Source organism: Astyanax mexicanus, chromosome 11 (assembly GCF_023375975.1).
Source record: "Astyanax mexicanus isolate ESR-SI-001 chromosome 11, AstMex3_surface, whole genome shotgun sequence".
Lineage (NCBI taxonomy): Eukaryota > Metazoa > Chordata > Actinopteri > Characiformes > Acestrorhamphidae > Astyanax > Astyanax mexicanus.
Window position 1 is genome coordinate 31,532,832 of NC_064418.1, and position 22,881 is coordinate 31,555,712.

Here is a 22,881-nt window from a genome sequence, read left to right on the forward strand (position 1 = left end):
TAAGTGAATTGGAGATATTGACACCTAAATATTTAAAACCACTGGGGGAAAACTGGAAGGGCAGTGTACCTGGCAAAATTAATTTAGCAGATTGATTGACAGGAAAACAAAGACTCTTGGCAATGTTCAATTTGTATCCTGAAAAAGTGCCAAATAGCGTAAGTAACTCCACAATTTTATGAATACAATTCAGAGGGTCGAGTACATATAACAATAAATCGTCAGCATAGAGTGAGACTCTATGTTCAAGGCCACCACGGGTTCCACGCGATAAAGGGAAGGGAGGAGAAATATCAAGGTTAGTTTTAACACAAGCAGTGGGAGCAGAGTACAGAAGTTGAATCCAAGAGATAAATTTAGTTCCAAATCCAAACTTATGTAATACAGAAAATAAGTACTTAAATTCTACGCGATCAAACGCCTTTTCAGCGTCTAGGGAGATGACCATTTCTGGAGTTGGGGAAGCAGAAGGAGATAGAACGACATTCAGAAGACGACGTACATTGGATGATAGTTGACGGCCAGGGATAAAACCCGTTTGGTCCTCCGATATGATTTTGGGGAGACAGGACTCAAGTCTAAGTGCGAGCACCTTTGCTAGAATTTTAACATCATTGTTAAGTAAACTGATGGGTCTATAACCGCCGCATAAATCTTGGTCCTTATCCTTCTTCAATATAAGGGAAATCAAAGCCTGATTGAGAGTTGAAGGTAAAACACCCTGCTCCAATGAATCATTATAAACATCCAGTAGTAAGGGAGCTAGCTGAGCAGAAAACTTCTTGAAGAACTCTATTGGGTAGCCGTCTAGGCCAGGAGCTTTGTAATTGCGCATTTGGGAAATGCTGGAAGTGATTTCTTCCAGCTTAAGAGGCTCATGTAGACTTCCTGACATGTCTTCACTTAGAGTTGGAAATACTAGGTTGTCTAGAAAGGAGTCCATGGACAACTCATCAGAAGGAGTTTCCGATTTATATAGTGTTGAATAAAAAGAGGAAAACGCTGCATTTATGGAGGCGGGGTCTGTAGTGGGAAGCATCATAAATTTGTGAAATAAAGCGTTAGGCACATTGACGTCGCAGCTGTGAGGCTAAAAGATGGCCAGCTCTATCCCCATGCTCATAATATGTTGCTCTTGTACGCTGCAATAGGTGTTCTGCTTTCCCAGTGGATAATAAGTCGAACTCTGTCTGTAATTGTAAATGTTTGGCAGTTAAACCAGGATTGATTGTTATCGCTTGTTGTCTTTCTATGCTATGGATGGCCTCTGTTAATTCTTGTTTTTCCAATCTTCTACTTTTAGCCAAGTGTGTACTAAAAGATATAATACAGCCTCTCAGAAATGCTTTTAATGTTTCCCATAAAAAAGACGGGGATACCTGTTCAGATCTATTCGTTTCTAAGAAAATATTAATGTTAGTGGAAATATAATCGCAAAAATCAGTATTAGCTAGCAGGCTAGAATTAAACTTCCATCCACCTTGGTGCCTGGAAGAATTTGATGGTAAGGACAGGTCTAAGATGTGGGGGGCGTGATCAGAAATGACAATTGCAGAGTACTTTACAGTGTTAACAAAGGGTAGAAGAGTCTTATCAATAAAGAAATAATCAATACGCGAGTAAACCTTATGAACAGCAGAATAGTAGGAGAAATCCTTAACGCTAGGATATAGAAAACGCCAGGGGTCAACGCAACCAATTTGTTCCATGAAGGTTGTTAACGTCTTAGACATAGCCGATGGAATCGCTATTTTAGTTTGGGAGCGGTCTATAGCAGGGTTAGTGATACAGTTAAGGTCTCCACCCAGAATTAATTTGTGAGTATCCAAGCTTGGTAAGTGTGAGAAAACATTAGACATAAAATTTGGGTTATCCCAGTTTGGTTCATACCGGTTTGCAAAAACCACCGGAGTTTCACAGAGCAAGCCAAATATTATAATATAGCGGCCATAAGCATCAGAGTATATCTGATTCGGAGAAAACCTGATTCTTTTATGGATTAAGAGAGCCACACCTCTAGATTTACTATTAAAATTAGAGTGGAAAATCTGACCGACCCAGGGTTTACGTAGTCTCACGTGATCTTCTTTGCATAAATGAGTCTCCTGTAAAAAAGCTGTCAGCTGAGAGGCTCTTTAAGTGTGAGAGGTGGGCCATTTAATTGGCCCACCTAAACCACGTACGTTCCAGGTTACTATTTTAACAGGGTGTCTATTCCATCCAACTTGCGTTGTAGAGGGATTTGTCATCTATATCGGAACTTTGAAGTGAATCATATGCTGGCTATACCAAGGATATTCTAAAGCTAAATGAAGGAATGTGAGACAAATTATAGGGAAGATGAAAAGAATAAAACAGAAAAACAAATTAAGTTGAGCTAGACAAAGAAGGGACAGTTGACCCAAGACAAAACCACCCTATCCCCACCCCCCAGCCCCCACCCCCAAACCCCCAAAATATCAACAGTGAACATAATAAACAAAAATGCCTGATGCTCGTCTGCATGAGCGGCGAGTAGCCAGGGATGGTAAACATACAACCGATTAATCATGAAGTGTTAATCCTGCCCCTCTAATAAAAGGGTTATACCTTAAACAACATTTTTTTTTATAAAATAGTAGATATAGAGATAAACAAAGCAGGGAGATAAGGCATACACTAAAAAAAGCAATCTGCATGAAGACCACTGAGTGGTGCCATTGTTCCTCAGAAAGTACGCCGTATGGGAAACATAAATTGTTTAAACTTAAAAGACTGAGTAAATTAAACTTATAGTTATACATGTATACTAGCAATCGAAATGCCAAAGAAACTATTATAGATATAGAAAGGACTCTAAATACCTTCATATCATCTCGCTACTTTAGGGAAAATACTAATCCAAACATTTCAAACAAACCGGACAGCCAAGGGCTGTTATCACCTGATGGCAGCGCATATCTTAAATAGACGAGTCCACAGGGAGTGAATCCTCCTCAGCTGAGACCGTTGGCTGTATACGGCCAGTGATTGAGATGTGTTGTTGGTAGAATTCTCGTGGTGTTGCTCGTCTGCTTGGCTGATTCTGTAAGCTCCTGTGAGCGAGGTCCAGCTCAGGTGGTTCGGGCAACGACCCATCGAGCAAAGTATGGAACATTCGGGACATGAAATCTCTACAGTCCCTACCCTCTGTGCCCTCCGGTAGTCCCAGCACACGGAGGTTTTGACGTCTTGATCTTGACTCCAAGTCCTCCACCTTTGCTTGGAGCGCCTTATTCTCCTCCATCACTGACTCCAGTGTGGATTGTAGCACACACACCTCGTGTTCGACCTGCGTGATACGGTCGCTGTGATCAGTTCCCTGATTGTGCCAGCCTGAGTAACCAGCGTTCACTCTATTGATTCAACTGAGTAGGAAATAGGCTCCATTGAGGTGTTCAGGAGCGTTGTTAGCTCATCAGTCATTGCCTTTCGGAGGTTTTCAAGTTCCACAATAAGTGCCTCAGTCATCAGTGGAGGGCTATCCGCCATGTTTCCAGCACCATCTTTGTCACCTTGGTTTTGCGCCGTTCTTCCACTTTTCCCTATTTTATGCACAATGGGTAGCTGTAGAATGTTGCTATATTCCCCTACCACTCCAAGTGTATAACAAGTAAAAGGTAAAGGTACTTTCGCTAAATAATAACCTGAAAGGAATCAGAGCTCACGGTGCTCCCGTCTTAACACCACATCGCTCAAACTGGAAGTCAGTGTGTTCCAATCTTGAGTAATTTAATTTAAAGCATTTAAAGTATTTATTTTAAATAAATAAAATTAATATAAAATCAACCATACAGTGAAAGTGGCCGAAAATCGCACACAGAATAGCCACGGACAGTCTCATTGGAAATGAAAATCGCACAGGTGATAGGCACGGACAGTCTCTTCCAAAAGATGGTAGTATCGTCGTAATAGTGTGTTCCAATCTTCAGAAATGTAATTTAAAGCATTATTTTAATATGGCTGAAAATCGCACAGATGATGGCCACGGACAGTCTCTTCCAAATGATGGTAGAATCGTCGTAGTAGGTTGTTCCAATCCTGAGAAATTTAATTTAAAGCATTATTTAAAAAAATAAAAATTAATATAAAATCAACCATTGGGTGAAAGTGGCTGGAAATTGCACAGGTGATGGCCATGGACAGTCTCTTCCAAATGATCGTCGTAGTAGGTTGTTCCAATCCTAAGAAAATCGCACACGGAATAGCCACGGACAGTCTCTTTGAAAATGAAAATCGCACAGGTGATAGGCAAGGACAGTCTCTTCCAAAAGATGGTAGTATCGTCGTAATAGTGTGTTCCAATCTTGAAAAATTTAATTTAAAGCATTATTTTAATATGGCTGAAAATCGCACAGGTGATGGCCACCTTATTTTATATATATATATATATATATATATATAATGAATTACCATAAATGATCAAATAAACTCTGTTAAATGACTCTTTTAACAGTCTTACATAAGAATCTCATTAACAGCTCAATGGTTCTTATTACCGTTATGGCCCTCACAATGCATGGTAATGAGAATATTGAGTAACGGTAATGAGATGCTCTTGGCTAATTTCACAAATAACTTAAAATGCTAATATGCTAACAACCTATAACTTTGCCAGATGTCAAAGCCTTATATTGTGATAATATTCATGAAATAATTTATTTTTATATTTTTAAAGTAATGAGTATTAAACCATAAAGGTAATGATAATAGACAGTGTAACTGAGGACAGTTTTAGCAATATTAACACAGATTTCTCAAAGGGAGAGAAGAGTGACCAACTGACCTTATCTCCAATTTGAAGCTTGTCTCTGAAGTGATGCATCATGGGATAGCTGATCAATTTAAAGGCTCAGTGTAATTTTTATAGGGGGGTGAAATCATGAAACGGTAATGAGAAAAAAATTGTTCAGACACAGTTATTTTGTTTAAAATCAAGTACATTTTTTGGTTCAACACAAAAAATATTTATATTATGTATAAATATAATTATTTAAAATGACTTTACCCTATTTTATTTATTTTATATGCTTAGTAATTTTTATATAGTTTAACTTAAAATTAGAAAGAAGGGATACAGACACATAACGGTAATAAGAATTTCCATATATTTTTTATTTAATTTATATAAAAATAATTTTATATGATGATGAAAACAATTGATCCATACAGTACTCCCCATTTGCTTTACACACAATATCAGAGTTTTTATGAATTAAGTATTGATTAAAAAAAATTGTCATGGACACAATTGTCATGGGCAGCTTCATGAGAATCACCCTTAAAGCATTATTTTAATAAATAAAAATTAATATAAAATCAACCATTGGCTAAAAATCGCACAGGTGATGGCCACGGACAGTCTCTTCCAAATGATCGCCGTAGTAGGTTGTTCCAATCCTGAGAAATTGAATTTAAAGCATTATTTTAATAAATAAAAATTAATATAAAACCAACCATTGGGTGAAAGTGGAACTATTTATTCTTACATACCATGTCCTTTTTTTTTAAAGAGTTATATTCTATAATTTTAAACTTTTTTCATACAAACATACAAATAAATGGGAAAATGCAAAAAAATTTCTTCATTTAGTACAGACAGCTTTACTTTATTTTACAAGACAAAAAAACAAAGAAGTACAAATGATATATGAAATACAATTAATGCATCAACATAAGTATTCAATTGACAATCTACTCTAACGCATTCTGCACAAATTCTGGATGAAGTAACATTCATTTACATATTCAGCTCATATTGTGCTGAAACAGCATATATTTGTGTCCTTTTGGTAAATGCAGCTGGTTTGCATAAACAGATGACACACCTTATCTAAATCTTTGTCAAAATCAGCACAATGTGTGTACTGTCTGATGACACTCAATGAATGTGTTGAAAATCAAAACAACTCATCTCTTTTAACACTGTACATTTTAAATTCTACATGTTGTTGCTTTAACTGGTACGGTTTCCTTTGTACAACACAAATTATTTGACAAAACACTAAGAATTCAAATAAAGCTCTATTGTACAGCAAACATTTACACAGAGGTGTGTCCAATGGTATATGTAAATATGTACTTGCATGCATTTTTAGGTCTCTAAAGGTCCCTTTATGGTCAAAATGATGTTCTGGCCATGTTATAACATGCTCAGCTCAATCAGACGCCCAGCAAACACAGCCAGTGTTCCAATTATACACACAGACATGAACACACACAGCAAAATATGATCCAGGACCATGGCCACAAACTTCCACTCCTCACAGGCCTGCAGGGAGAGAGAGAGAGAGAGAGAGAAAGAGAAAGAGAGAGAGGGAGGGAGAGAGAGAGCATTGATTGCAGAAGAACAATTTGTAATGTTGTATAATTTGAAAATTATCTGAGAATACAATTAAATGTTATGTAATTAAACTGATGATTCCTTACATTATTGGACTCCTCGTCAGATTTCATGGTCTCTGCGATGTATTTGACGCCCTCTATAGCACTGCGCACATCTGGGTTTTTGGTGATGGGTGACTGGTAGGGCACAGCAGTGGGCATTGGCTTCCCTGAGATATCAGAAATGTCCAGATCAGTTGTGAAGATATTCTTTGCCTGTTTCTCTATACTGGGCCGTTTCATAGTGGAGAAGAACATCAGGTTGGGGACAGTCTCAATAAAAATCTGGAAAAAACACACAAAGACACAAAACAGTATGTCACATACTGTCACTGTGCAATAAAAAAACAAGTTTCTCCATTTTTGTCAATTCTCAGTTTACTACATAAATATGTACGCACAAACTGTCCCTCACACTGTATAAAACTTTCCTTAAGAATGATCTGAAATAAATTAAATTGACATCGACTTCCATTAAAAGTTATTGCTGTTACCTGGTAAAGTTGCTGACAGTGGTGACAAATGGCATATTGCATTTTACAAATTTAGTAATTTAAAGCATTTCTATTAGTCAATTCATCATTCAATTTGACACAGTCTGAAGGACAGCTGCTGTTTTAAAATGATAGTAAACTTTAGATCTGGAGTGCAAGAAATATTTGTCTTTTTAAAAATGGATATATGTATATATGATTGTGAATCAGTTTTAATCACTAAGACACTGAAGGTGAAGAGGTTTACAGCTTAAATACAACTTAAATACCAAAAAAATCACTTTCATATCATATGCTACTGTCTTAAATATAAATTGACTGCTTGTGTACTTCATTGGTTCATGACTCAAGTGGCTCTCAGCTGGTCCTAAAGTAGTAGTAGTTTTCCTGCTCTAGTTCACACACTTCAGCTCAGCATGTGCTTGAAAGCAGCTGAGGAACTGGATCAGGTTCTGAGAGCAGGGAATGTGTAGGGCAAGGTCTCCTACAGGTTGATATCATGCATTGAGCGGACATTACTGCTGTGATCACTAGGTGGCAGCACTGGGTAAGATTTTATAAATAACAGTAGCAGCACCATGATGTAAACACAAACGCATTTCTTCATATATCGGTACTGTACATTTTCTACCCTATAATGAAATACCTATTGTTTACACATGTATGTGATGAATATACAATCTCTATATAATCCTATAGCAACTGAAAGAATATTTTGAATGCTTAAATGGTTCTTTGTCTGGCTAAATGTTTATTCAATTACAAATAAATCCCCCTATAGGTGCTTCTTTATACAGCCATTAAAATAGTCTATAGACAAAAAAAAAGAAAGAAAATAAATAAACGTTTCAGTGTCATTCAGAACCTCTTCCATTAGAAGATATATATATATATATGTAGATGTACAGATATATGTACATATGAAATGCTTTAAATGAATTTTTCTTTTGGTCATTTAACATATTATGACTGTTGTTATGCTGATAAATGTTATGATATAACTATAATAGCGGTTATATTATATTTATATTTTATTTATATCAATTATATAATGGAAAATTATGGAAAATTACAATTTTTTAACAGACATTACCAGGGACCCCTGCTGCCAGTTAGTATTTTTACAGAATTGTTTTAAACAGGATTAGGCTCTATCGTACACCATGTGCAAAGTGTGACGCGATGCTTGTTGCTATCTTACACCCCATCAGTGTGTACACCCCCACTCATTACACACACATATGGGTGAAAAAACAGCTTTTACATTAACAATAAACAGAATAAAGAATAAAATAAGATTGCTGTTTCCGTAAAGCTGCTGGCGTACCTTCACAGCATTAACGCTCAGGTCAGAGACGTGCAAAAGTGCTGCGCTGTTAGGATACCAACACGCCAAAGACAGAGCGCACCTGGCTCTTAAAGGGAATAACAACTGGCACACTGATTGGTTTATTTCATGCAACGCCTAATACACACCGCCATGATTAATTACGAGAATTAGTTCATGCTTTTTGCACGATTTGAGCCGCGCAAGGCATATTTTTTGTGCCCTGACGATACCAAAGATACACCAATACACCCCAAATTCCAGCTGCAAGATGTGCAATAATTGGTTGAAGTGCTATAAATCGCTTAATTAGGGCCCTATATCCTTAAGTTAGAAGCTTTCTATGTACTGTATATATTCACTACAATACTTCAAAAAACATGTACCAAAACATGTTTGTTTTACTTAAAGTCAGACTAAAAGAAAAGTCAGTATTTATTGGAAGAATTTAGTGCCTAGCTAGATGTTCTGGGAACATTTTGTGTATGTTCTGATTGTTAGAACTTGATTTTTTAGATTCTTCTTGATTCTTAGAGAGATCAACTTTTTTTTTTACATTTGTTTATTCTCAGTATTGAATGTGGATTTTCATCTCATTTTGTAAGCTTATTTAAAATTTTTGCTCCAGCTCTTAAAAAAATGTTTTAATTAACATTTATAATTAAAAATAATAAAAATACACACAATAATAATCAATCATTAAGACTGCATAGATGATAGAGGACAGTCCCCACCTTGCGGACCCAGGCGGGCATGGTGTGTGTGCTGGGGGAGCGGTGGTGTGTGTTGATGACGATGACGGTGATGATGATGGAGGCGATGACGAAGACCATGGTGAAGAGCATGTATTTGCCAATGAGCGGAACAGCACTCGAGGTAGAGGGGATCAGCTCCACAATCACCAGCAAGAACACAGTCAGAGACAACAGGACAGAGATACTGAGGGTCATCTTCTCACCTACACACACAACACAAACATATACACACACAATTATTGAACATATGAATTTGCTGAGCTTAATTAAGATTTTTCACCACTCATGTCAAAAACACCAACAGCGGATCCGGTTACAGACCGCTCAGCTGTCCCAGTAATGCATATTAGCAGCAGGCTGGACATCAGCTGGGCTAAATGTGTACAGCAGGCCCCTAAACTCCAGTGGCGCCTCAGTGTGATCTATACATAGTCGTTTAATGAGTTCACACAATATAGTCCCAAGCCCCAAGGTCAGGGTGAAGGGTAGCGGAGGGCTGACAGAGCTGCGTGGATTCCTACATACAGCTGCACACCATGGGAACACACACATATGGAATAAAGTAGGACAGAAATATAGACTGTCCTGAAATCAGCCAAAAAAAAGTCAGTGTTTTCTGTCTGTAATGCACAGAAAATAAGACACTAATACACTATAAAATCTATATAGCAAATAAATCCAATTAACTAAAATATTAGCTTTTTATTTCCATTGCATTGGAAGCCTGTGTGTAAAATATGGAGCAAATTTAGTTTTCCATAGGAACCCTTTAACAATAATATTTAATCTAGCAACACACAGATAATTAAATTTAAATACTCCAATAAATAGCTCTCTGCTATATTGTGGAAAATACATGCTGTAAAACATGCTGTTGTACTGATTATGAGAGTACAGTAGCACAAATTCTGTTAATGCTTGAGATAAAACTAGCTCATTTAAAAGTACATGTTTTGCTTTTACAGCTCTGTTTGAACCATTTTAACATGCTTTTAAATGCTTTTTCGCTGAAACATTGTACTCTCCATATAACTCTAAACAAAATTTGTAGAACAAGAACCATATTTCTCGGACTATAAGGCGTACCACTTGATAAGGTGCACCACCAATGAACGTCTATTTTCTGGTCTATTTTTATAGATAAGGCACACCGGATTATAAGGCGCATTTTAAGGGACAATTGTAAGGAACAAGGGTGTTGCTATGTTTCCCTTCTAGTTCAGCAGGTCTCGCTGCTAGGGGAAGCGCCTAAGTAAACAAAAAAAAATCTTTCACAGTCAAATGCGCACTGGATATTAATTTACACCTATTTTTCTCCTGAAACTGTTTAGTTGGGTGAGTAAAGCACTTTTGTTTACTTACAGTAAGCTTAAATTTCCAGTATTTTAGCAGGGTGAGCAGCAGCAGTATCTGGGGTTAGCAGCAGCACTAGCCACGGTTAGCAACACTGAGGAACCCTAAATGTTCCGGTAACCCAGGGCGCTATCAGTTAGCGGTTCATCCTAAGTAGCTTTATTTTAACAAGGTAAACACACAGACTACAGGCCGAAAATACTCACTTCTGAACGGCAAAAGAGCTAGCTCTGTGGTTAGCGGCTAACTCTAATTCTTTTCCAGCCTCAGTGCTAAAGAGAAGGAGAGTGGCTTTACTGCTTCGTACAACCTTCTTTGTTAAATTTATACATAAAGGATTTTAGGTGCGCTTTATAGTGCAAAAAAATATAGTACAAGTTATGAAATTGTTGTTTGTATATTTACAGCCACATGCTGTCTTTTACAATAAGAAAAATATAAATGAGCTGTTTAAAACTATATTTTAAAACTATACAACCAGTCAGCACCACCAGGTAGGGCCTAAGATATGCAATGCTTTACATAACTAGTAAATCTGTTTCTAAACACAGCCTGTGAACAGAGCTCTGGACATGTCAGAGATCTGAGGCAGTCCACAGAAAGAGCTGTATGCTGATTAGAGGGATTGGAGAGCACTATAGTCCTTATCATGCTCTACTGAGCACAGACACTTAAAAACCCTACTGCTACTCAAAATGATGAACCTACACTGACATCAACCAATCACTGAGCCGCATAAACTGACAGTCTGAATTTGATTAGTTCCAAACCTAAAGCACTCTTTTGTCAGTCAACAACAAAAAAACAACAGTAAAAATATAATACATAAAAATCTGTATTTATTGGAATGTAGTTTTTAAGTAAGCATATTTAGATGTTTTAGGAACATTGTGTGAACATTCTGAATATTCCAACTTGATTCTTAGATTCTTAGATCCATTGATTTTTACACTACGGTAGTTTATTATCAGTATTGAATATGGATGTAAGAATATTTTTAAAACAATCTATGTCAAAGTTTATATCAGTGTAAATTTAGAAAACATCATTTTTTTTCTCAAATTTTTAAGAAAATGCTATATCCCACATTTATAAAAAAATATAATCAAAGTCACTGTGAATATACATGCCTGAATATTCCTATTACAAAGTGCAGCCTCCACACCACAGGGTTAGTTTTTAGAGTGTTACCACATCCCAAAGCAAACAGTAAATAAAGCCCTCATTTTAACAATCAATCTCAAAATTTATTCTATTTATCTTATAAAAATAATAAAAATCGAATGAAATCTAATGAAAGCCTCATAAACTGTTCAATAAACAACTCATATTTATGCTAAGGTAACAACATTTATTTATGCTGATTTTATTCAGTTTAAATGAATGAATGGAAATGTGTTGCTTAATTTAATTAAGTCTAGAAAACAAATGTATTTTTGATTATAGCTTGTGCTATGATGGGTTACAAGCCATCAGCAACCAAACCTCATGGCAACACATAGAAAACCATCAGACAGAGAGAGATTGAGAGAGATAAAGAGAGAGAGAGAGAGAGAGAGAGAGAGATGTGTGTGTGTGATGTATAATACATTAGAGCAGAGTCAGACTGGCAGACATGGTGAGCCAGAGCCTCTGAGAGAGCCTAATGAGACACAGACAGAGTGACTAGTGCGCGCGCGCACACACACACACACATATCAGAATTGCCACAGACACACATATACGCGCGTCAATGACAGACAGCCAATGTTAACTGCAGACAGAGCTCATGTCAGTCACACATACAGTCCGTTTGAAGATAAACAGCAGGCAGGAGATAAAGCCAGTGAGGAAGTAGGTGACCATGCCAACAGTGAGCTATTCATCCAATCAGCCGTCCATCACCCTGTCCATTCATCCTGCTATTGTTAGTTGTAGGGAATCAGGGCCTGTATCAGTTACTGTACTCATGAATTATTATATACATTCATCTTAAAAAAAACTTTGAAGTCAGATCTATAAACGAGCAGCCTCAGTCTCGTCTTGCCTCAGTCTCAAGACTAGATATTTGTTTTTTACACCAACCAGCACAAGGGTCAGGATCCCACAGGACTCCCCAGAGCGGGTTGTGCATGGTGGATCACTGGCAGCACTGCTGGTGGAGTTTTTAAACACTGCGTCCACCTCTGTTCTCTCTGTTAGATATTCCTTTTTAGCTGATCCACTACATAGATATACAGTCAGAGACAGAAGCTGCACAGTTTGTGATATTTTGTATACATATTTTTCAGTCTTAGCCACTTCATGAGCTCAACTACTTTAACTTGGTCTTGACTCAGACACAATCTATCTCTTGTCTTGGTTTTGGCTCTATTAGTCTTGATTAATGATGATAATATAAAGCTTCTATACATTATAAAGATTCCTAAATGGTTCACAGTCAATTACGTGGCATTAACCGTTCAATAAAGGTTATTAAAATGGTTTCAAGAAACCTTTTGGCATCTGTAACATTAAGCCTGTACCTGAGTCTGTGGGCAGGTAGAAGACCAGGCCGGTCAGGAAGGAGAACAGTATGCAGGGGATGATCACATTGACGATAAAGTATAGTGGCAGCCTCAGCATGAGGAAGTGGTAGGTGATATCCAGATAAGGTGTGTCAGGGCAGCAGGCATAATAAACCCAGTGCTTCCAGCTCCTGTAGTCCTTCATCACCCACTCTCCACTCTCCATAAAGTTACTCAGATCTGGCCTATCATTGTCCTACAGAATGGAGAGAAAGAAAGAATCATGTATGTTAAAGTGTCTACAAGAATTGAATTAGTCATTGAATGAATGGACTGGCATGGTGTAAATGTATTAAACTTAGCTCTAGGTCAATAATAGAGCATGTCAGAATAATCTATAATGGCAGACAGACAGCTTCTTTAAACTATAGATAGTAACTCCTCAATACTCTATATAACAAGTCAATTATTCTTATTCTAACTTTGGTGTTTAAATTAGTGTTTTAAAACTAGAATTTTTCTTACAGGGTTTATGACAACCAGGTTTCCATCAAAGGTCCATGTTCCAAGTTTCATGCTGCAGTTCTGGAGGTCAAAGGGGAAGTGAAGCACAATGATCTCACAGTAGCTCTTAAAGATGGCTGGAGGGTTCCACGTGATCATTCCTGTATGTTCCAGCAGAACCTTGGTCTCATGCACAATAGCAAAGTCACCATCCGCACTGTGGATGACAAGAACATTTGAGTAAAAAAAGTATAAGACTCTCGCTTTAATGTATGCTTGTCATTTGTTTTTATTTGTATTATGTTTATAAACTTACACAAAACTAAATCAAATAAAAAAAAGTATAAGACAAAGCATTAATAGATCAGATCAAAGGCCTAGAAAAAGACCTGTCCAGCACTTTTTGGTGATTTCAGTACTTCTGTTGCTGGCCAGGTTTATTATGTATGTCTCAGTAGAAAAATGACTAAAGTAAAATCAAGTAAAATGATTCATAGTATACATTTACTACATTAACATATACATTTTTACTTTACCATTTTTCAAACATATTTTATCGCTCAGTACTTACAGTGGGCTGGTACCAAAGGCCTTGTAGGTTGGTTCTTGGTTATTATCTTTTTGAATTGGGCTGCTCTGAATTGTGCCAAAAAAAAATATAAAACAGTCTAGACCTAAACACCGTTTATAACTTTAATCTGAATGGGTGGAGATGTAGAATGATTTTGCAAATATACAGTATGTAAACATGTAATATGTGACATCACGAAAATACAATTAAATTGTATTTAATTGTATGTAACTGTTATTGAAATGTTGGTTTTCAAGTTAGGTGCTCTATATTTAGAAAAAAATCTAATCAAGAAGCAACCTGTCACACAATAATTTAACTAATAAAACATTTATTTACAAGTTTTTTCCTCATGCTGTCAAAATAAATGTAACAGCACTTTTTTTAATATGTTGATGTGATTTTACTAGAACATTCAGGATACACTTATAAAATACATTTTTCAGCATGTTCGATCACAAAATATTATTAATTTTCAGCACATTCCACACACAAAAAACACAATCTATAAGAGCCTCTCTAGAAAATAATAAGGAGTGAAAAGTGAGAGTAAATTGAGAAGAAAAACAGGAAGAGGATAAGGATGAGGTTAACTGCCGCAGACAGCTCTGCCTGGAGACTGCCATGGTCCTGGCATCTCACCAGCCTTGCTGGAGCTCGTGCCAGCCAACCAGCATAGCGCCGGGCATGGGTCTCACAAGCAGCAGACTGGTTGTCAGGGAGAAACGGCTGCTCTGTGTGTGTGTGCATGTGTGTGGTGTATGTATGTGGGTATGCACATGTGTGTTAGACACCACATATGGCGTGGGGGGGGAAACCTATGATGAGAAGGCCAGATTTAGCGTACTGCTGTATGTGTGCTCTTTCATGCCCGCACACACATTATATACAGCTTGTACACACACACACACACACACACACAGAGATCCATGCTGGAGTATTAGTCAGAAAACGTCACTTTGACGTATGGCTATAAGTCCCTCAGCTCATATTGCGTAAGTGTACTCAAAAATACAGAATGCTGGGATTAAGAGACAGTGGCCTGATATCCTACTTGTTGTACAGAACGAGGTCAGGTCTCCAGATGTCAGTCGATGGTATCCGGATCTTTTTTATCCCTCCATAGTCTTCTGGGTTCCATTGCAGGTTCACATCTTTCCATTGCTGAAGGCAGAGTAAGTGAATTACATATTTAATTATCATAGAATAGATAAAACATAGGAATATTCCTACAAAATCCCATTTTATGTGGTATTATATTATGTGGTAATACTTATAGTATATATTTGTCGGTCCTGATGCTTTCAGTCTGCCTGCTCTGGACTCTGAACTACTCTGGACTTCCCTGACTCAGCATTCCCACTTTCCCAGTTACTGATCGTTTCCACCTTTGTTTATTGCTTTCTGTTACCGACATGTTTTTGTTTCCGATCTCTACTGTTTATTCTGTTTCTGATCATTTTGGTGTATTTTTGACTACTTTTTTGTTTTAGCCCTCTCTTTGCAGGATTTACTGTATTAGACTCTGTCTTTGCCTGACTATGCTCTGGTATGTTGTTTATATTTACTGCCTTACTGTTACTGATCCTTCCTGTCCCTTACTACACCTGTAAGCCTAGATACTTTGGTAATAAACTGTGTGTTTGGTATCTGCGAGTGTGTGTCTGGCCAACGTGACAATAATAATAGCAGTGGTGGACTAAGAACCCAAAGCAGATTAACTCAAGGTAAAATATTACTTTAGTAAAAGTATAAGGCCTCCCTATTAACCATCCCTTGAGTAGAAGCACAAAAGTATTTGAATTCAAATTGTACTTAAGTATCAAAAGTAAAAGGACTATGATTTATTTTGCTCTAATGTCCAATTATCATTTTTGTTTAAATACTCATATGCAGCGATCAAGTTGCAACACGTTTTTTATAACAAACAATCTACTGCAACTTATATTATATGACTACCAACACAAATCTGATTTTTGGCATATCTAGATTGCATCAGTTGGATTAATATTCCAACAGGATTTCTGTCTAATGCAACTTAGACTATATTCTGTCTACTGGCACAAATCAAATTTTTTGGCATATCTAAATTTGCATCCTGATTGATTTTTGATCATCTAAACAGCCACAAACCCTATTTTAAGGTGGTCTGAAATGCAATTACACTTTGGGATTTTTTTTGTACAAATAGCAACTTCAAGTGTTGGGATTCAAGAAGAGCACGAAAATCTGATCTCCTGATCATAATCACAATAAAATTTTAAACAGTTTAATTTAAGGTTTTTAAACATAGTTTTAGTTTTAGGTTTTTAAAGGTTTTTCTTTACCCTACATCTTCTATGTTTCGCATCATTTACCTATACCAATACGAATACCTATACCAAGTAGCTACTGTATTTACAAAAGGTCAAACAAGTTCAAAACAAACTGCACTCTGTACTATGATAGGTAAGCTTGTTTTTTATGCACACAAAAAAGAAAGCAACAACATATTTTGCACAGTGTAGTCGAGTAAACGTAAAAAGTCATGCAAAATACTTACGTAATGTACAGGTACATGAAAAAACGACTCAAACATAGTAACTATTTACATTTATCTTACTGTTACTGTTCACCACTGACAAAGAGAAACAGACCCAGCTGGCACTTCAACGTTAAAATGTGGTTGAAATATGAGTAATGTCTGTTGTTGTTTTAATGTTGAATCAACGTTTAATGTTCAATGGTTGTGCTACCGTTGAAATGTTAACGTTGAATCAACTTAATGTTCTAAAACCGTCTGCCTTTTGAATCAGCCTTTTACATTTCATCACCATATAATTTCTAAAAACAGTTGTACTTCTATTTGCAGTAACCGCTTTTTAATTTAACACCATGTTCATGTTCTAATAGTTTTACTCTTTTAGTGTTTTTCTACGGTGGCCGAGAAAGCCCAGCGCAGTGCAAATTGAAAGGCGCTGCAAAAGCACAAAACACATCCATCAAAATTACAACACAGGCGCAGCAAATAGAAAAACGCGCTGCAAATAGAACCACAACACAACGGAAGTGAGTCACAACACAACGGAATTTTCCCGGGGGACCTTAAAAGATGCTGTACCAGCTGTATACAAAGGACAATAAGTGGCAAACAAGCTTCTGAGAAGTAAGTTATGTTTATTACCTGTGATTACCACGGTTGTGTGCATATTATTAAAAGTTCTGCTTCACAAAACGCCTTGTTTGCCACTTATTGTCCTTTGTACACATAGTGAAGTCCGAGAATTTACTGAAGACGCAGCTTAGCTGGTACAGCATCTTTTAAGAACATTGATTTAACGTTTATTCAACGTTGAAATGCCAGCTGGGAGAGTACTTTCTCTGTACTTACCTGCTTCAGACGCACATTACTGGTCACAATCTGGTTCACTTCATCCTGTCAGAGATCAGACAGACAGAAAGGAAATTAAATGTCCAGTTTCTGCTGGGGATGTATTGGTTGTATCATTCTGCTCAGCAATGTGACCTCAAAACATGGACACAGTGAGCAGTGAAATATATAAGCTCTTATGTAGTGATGGAAACTCATACCACGCTGATAAGCTGGATCAGCTGCAGCCCCACCGTGACCACCACAGCGTCCTTAAAATGATTCACTGGTCTCACCACTTTATTATAGCCACTGAAGAGATGCTTAACCAGACGAGTCTCATCCTCTGAACACCACACCAGCCCGCCTGCTCAACACACAAATACAGGAATAAAAGTTACCCAGATACTAATTAAAGTGTACACTGTCACTCTTCAGTACTGAGTTTTACAGCAGGATTCTGACAAATGATGCAACTGTAGTCTAGCATAAGCGTTATGTGTGGAAAAAAAAAACAATACTGAAGTTAAAGGATCAATTTGGGGGATTTAGGGCCCTCTCTGGTGAGAATGAGTAATTGCACCGAGCATGCGGAAGAATCATTTTAAACTGGGCGGGCACAAAAAACGGGCCAAAGAGCTGATAAGCGGTGAGAGTGTACACTTGTAGCACAAAACAACGGGCCAAATAGTTGATAAGCTGCGAGAGTGTACGCTTGTGGCACAAAAACAGATCAAAGAGCTAATAAGCGGTGAGAGTGTACACTTGTAGCACAACAAATGGACCAACAAGCTGATAAGCTGCAAGAGTATACACTTGTAGCACAAAAAAATGGGCCAAAGAGTTGATAAACAGCGAGAGTGTACACTTGTATCACAAAAAAATGGGCCAAAGAGCTGATAAGCTGCGAGAGTGTACACTTGTAGCACAAAAAACGGGCCAAAGAGCTGAAACACGGCCAGAGTGTACACTTGTAGCACAAAAAAAAAGGGCCAAAGAGTTGAAATGCGGCGAGACTGTACACTTGTAGCACGAAAAAACGGCCCAAAGAGCTGATAATCGACGAGACTATACACTTGTAGCACACAAACAGGCCAAAGAGTTGAAAAGCGGAGAGAGTGTACACTTGTAGCACAAAAAACAGGCCAAAGAGCTGATAAGCTGTGAGAGTGTACACTTGTAACACAAAAAACGGACCAAAGAGTTAATAAGCAACGAAAGTGTATACTTGTAACACAAAAAAGGGGCTAAAGAGCTGAAAAGCAGAGAGAGCGTACACTTGTAGCACAAAAAAACGGACCAAAGAGCTGATAAGCTGTGATAGTGTACACTTGTAGCACAAAAAAAGGGCCAAAGAGTTGATAAGCGTTGAGAGTGCTCAAAATAAAACTGAGCCGGATCCTCTTTTAAAGGCTGTACATGTGACGTAAGTACGTGAAGATGCGTGACATAGCCAGAAGCACTCACACAAAAGCTCTGTGCTGTGTGTAAGTGTGTAAATGCTACAGTAGAGAGTGCAGTAACATCATCTGTCTAATATTGCAGGGGTTGGCAATAGGTGCCCCGTAGGCCAGATGTGGCTGCAAGCATGAAACATCTGGCCCGTGAGGTTGTTTAAACTAAAGTTAACGATAATGAAAAAATAAATAAATAAAATGCTTCTCTGGTAAGCTTTCGTTTACATTTCTCTCCTGTTTCTCTGTTTCTGCCCTTTAGTTTCTGCCCGTTCTTGGGCTCCCTATCTACTTATAAGGCAGTTTTTTTCCCAACAGTGTCCCAATTCTCTAGCAGCGGTAGTGTATTGGACTGCAACCCTGACGACAGGGGTTCAATTCCACGTGAGGAGTGGTGTGTTTATTTATTTATTTTTTCAACAACCCTCTGGGCTGGAGAGCTACTTGTCTGTAGAACTCCATCCCATTACACTTCATTTTCCAAAACAGATTTTCTTTTGTGGCCCGCCATGTAATGGCTTGGAAAATATTTAACCAAACTTAATTGACAACCACTGCAATACTGCAATACTGCAATAAATATTTTTTTTTTTACAGTTTCCAAAGCTTAGTTTATTTCCATTGCTAGTTACTGGCTGTAAGCTGTTAACCAATAAATTGTTTGCAAAAAAATCATCCCCTCTTTTTTTAAAAAACTACTTTAAAAATAAATTATATAATACAATAAAAAATACAATTATTATTGTTGTAATTTTGTACAATTTCCGGTTATATATTTAATATGCCATTAAATATATAAATATATCATATTTAAATTTTATCAGTAGATGAAAGAAGCTTTCTATCAGCCTTTTATGAAATTACTTACTTATTTATATCGCAAATATAAGACAGATTAATCAACATTGTGTAGAACATTACAATTAAAAAATACAATTATTATTGTTGTAATTTTGTACAATTTCCGGTTATGGACAGGAGCTGAAAAGATTAAATGGCAAAAATAAAGTGAAAAAGATGGGGGTGTTCTACAACTTTTGATCATTAGTGTATTTTGTTGATTTTCAATGTGCAAATAAATAATTGAACTCTCTACAGAATAAATAAATAGGGTATTTTTGTAAAATTCACACTTTTTTGCGCACACACCACATTCAATTTATTTTTCTTCTTATTGCTAATTCTTCTAAATCAAGATAATACGCAAGCTTTAGAATAAGGACAGCTGAAATGTTTTGTTTAATTAGATCCAAACCAAGGAAATGTGATTACAATTGGATTTGTACAGATGCGTCACAGTCTGAACGCTCTGGCCGCTCAAATCTGATTTAAACGTGTCTTTTGCATCACTCGATAAACCAATGAACAACAGCATCACCAAATGCAGAGTGACAGAAGTGCAGGAGTTCAAGAAAAGCACCGAATGTTAGGTACTTACCCCAATCTCAATACCATAGCAACCCATGCAGATGCATTTGTGATGACTGGACACTCAAATCCAATCAGATTATTTGCAAATAACAGTTTAGACAGTAATATAAATAGATCTGATTTTGGAAATAAATCTGAACTGCCTGCAGTCTGAACACAGCTGATGTGAGATGACACATATTAACAGAGAGATTTTGATTAAGTGATAGGGACCACTGAAAGATTGTGGAATGGAATACATAAAAAGAAGAAATTAAAATGCAAACAAACTCTTCTGTGTAGTTTAAACAGCTCTGTAAAAAAAATTACCACTTTAGTTTCTGAATCAGTTTCTCAGATTTGACTATTTATAGTTTTTTTCTATTTTTTTATTTTATTCTATAAACTACAGACAACATTTCTCCCAAATTCCAAATAAAAATATTGTAATTTAGAGCATTTATATGCAGAAAATGAAAAATAGCTGAAATAACAAAAAAGCTGACAAGCTTTCAGATCTTAAATAAGATAAGAGTTCAGAAATCAGTATTTGGTGAAATAACCCTGTTTTAATCACAGTTTTTAAGCATCTTGGCATGTTCTCCTCCACCAGTTTTACACACTGTTTTTGAATAACTTTATGCCACTCCTGGTGCAACAATTCAAACAGTTTAGCTTCGTTTGATGGCTTGTGATCATCCATCTTCCTCTTGATTATATTCCAGATGTTATCAATATAAATCAAAGAAACTTTTTTCATTTTTTGGTGATCTGGTGTTCTGTCAGCCTGCTCTCTTACTCTGCCAGAGATGAGCAGGAACGTGTGAAAGTTCCATTAGTTCTAGAGTTACCGGAAACAAGTTTATCATTCATTTGTGTCACAAGTCTTTAATATGCCATTATATATCATATTTAAATTTTATCAGTAGATGAAAGAAGCTTTCTATCAGCCTTTTATGAAATTATTTACTTATTTATATTGCAAATATAAGACAGATTAATCAACATTGTGTAGAACATTTCATGTTTAAGAATGCAGAACCTTCTCGGATCAATATATCTCTTCATTTCCATCAGTCTGACTTAAGAATCAGTTACTATTCAGTAATTCCCACGGGAGAGCGGTGAAGAAAGTCACCAGCAGTCACTTGGACATCTGTAGCTGTCAATCAAAGCCGCGTTTTTTTGTGGGGTCTATAAACAGAAGCATATCCTATCTCACATTTTACAACTGAACATTAAAACCCCTTTGACCTCTTGTTTACCCTGTTCTTACATTGTATCAATCATTGTCTAAATGCTTAAAGACACGATTTGAACCTTTTTGGTCCCATTATTTAACCAAGAAAACGCACATGTATTATTTTTTTATATTTTATTAATTTAACGAAGGATATTTGTTATCTCTTATTAATTAAAAATAACAACTACAATAACAACTACTGTGCTACATTATTGGCACCTATTTCATTTTGGCTAGTATTGTATAATAATAATAATAATAAGAAGAAGATAATAACTATATTTTAAAATGCAATAAATCCTTTAAGTCCCTTTAGTTTGCATTAAGTTTAAAATGTCATAAAATATAATTAATATTATCTGTTTTATCTGCTTCAAACTTAAGTATGCCATCAAACTCTTCTTAATAACATAAATAAATCTGTACCTGCAAAAACAGTCAGGAGCAGAGAAACCACATGGAGCCTCTTCATGCTGTTGTCACTGGTGCCGTCCCAAAAAAAAAAATCCTATCACTCTTTCTTTAAAAAAGGAGATGAAGAAATAAATTCTTAGTTTTTTCTTCTTTTAAGCTGTTCTCGTCTGCTCACATGCTCTGAATGGCAGTACTGGTGTGTGTGTGTGTGTGTGTGTGTGTGTGTGTGTGGTGCCTCACTGATGCCCACCGAACACTCTGTCCAGCTCTGCAGTGTGTGTGAGCGCTGCACTCCTCACACACTCCTCACACTCCTGAGCCGCTCCAGCACATGAAACCAGAGACAAATACTTGTCTAATCCATCGCTCATGTGTTCTTCACATACAACACCCATATACATCCAAACACGGCATCAGTGTAGTGGAATATACACATATACACAGAGTTCAGAAGTTTACTTGCCAATTACATGCATATTTATATGAATATTATATTACTGAGAGTGACTTTATTTATATATCACTATACTAATATTACTGATATCACTCTAGCTATTATGTACCATCACTAAAAAGTAGTTTGATATTTTTCAATCAATATTTCAAGATTTTACTCTAGTTAGACTGTACATGTATGTACTTTAAAATTAAATTTTCATGTTTATGAACATTAATTTCACTTAAAAATTGTAAATTAAAAAATATATTTCTATGGTATACATAATATAACAAGTACCGCAATGTACTGTGCTGTGTAAAAAAAAAAGATACATTTTAAACATGATAGTAGTAAATCAACCAACTTGCTGAACTTGTCTTTGTACATATGTTTTGAATAGGAGAGGTTAGAATAGGACCCTCTGGAGCAGATAAAAATGAACCCTTTGGCATCATTAATAATGTGTGAGCTAGAGAGGGACAGTAGAACTGTGTTCTTTGGAACGATGGTGATCCATCCGCTACTAGCATAGCATTACAGTAAATTCCAGTCAAGAACAAAGGAAATAAACCTTTTACTGATGCAGGATGACTGTCTCTGTGCTATAAACTATATCAAGATCAAATATGCTGTAAAATATACATGTGTGTTAAAGTTATGATCAATGTGAAATTGTGTTT

The 22,881-nt window shown here is 36.6% G+C and overlaps 1 protein-coding gene across 1 annotated transcript; it reads right to left on the reverse strand.

Annotated features, from left to right (window-relative positions):
- Positions 1 to 5,595: 5,595 nt before the first annotated feature.
- Positions 5,596 to 22,028, reverse strand: LOC103028684 (acetylcholine receptor subunit alpha). Its single transcript, XM_007234853.4, has 9 exons — positions 21,775 to 22,028; positions 17,463 to 17,608; positions 17,263 to 17,307; positions 14,947 to 15,056; positions 13,343 to 13,538; positions 12,836 to 13,073; positions 8,958 to 9,181; positions 6,448 to 6,687; positions 5,596 to 6,289 (listed from the first exon to the last, which is right to left on the reverse strand). Exons 1-9 carry the CDS (start codon positions 21,818 to 21,820, stop codon positions 6,161 to 6,163), a joined length of 1,374 nt encoding a protein of 457 aa, XP_007234915.3. The 5' UTR covers positions 21,821 to 22,028; the 3' UTR covers positions 5,596 to 6,160.
- Positions 22,029 to 22,881: the final 853 nt, after the last annotated feature.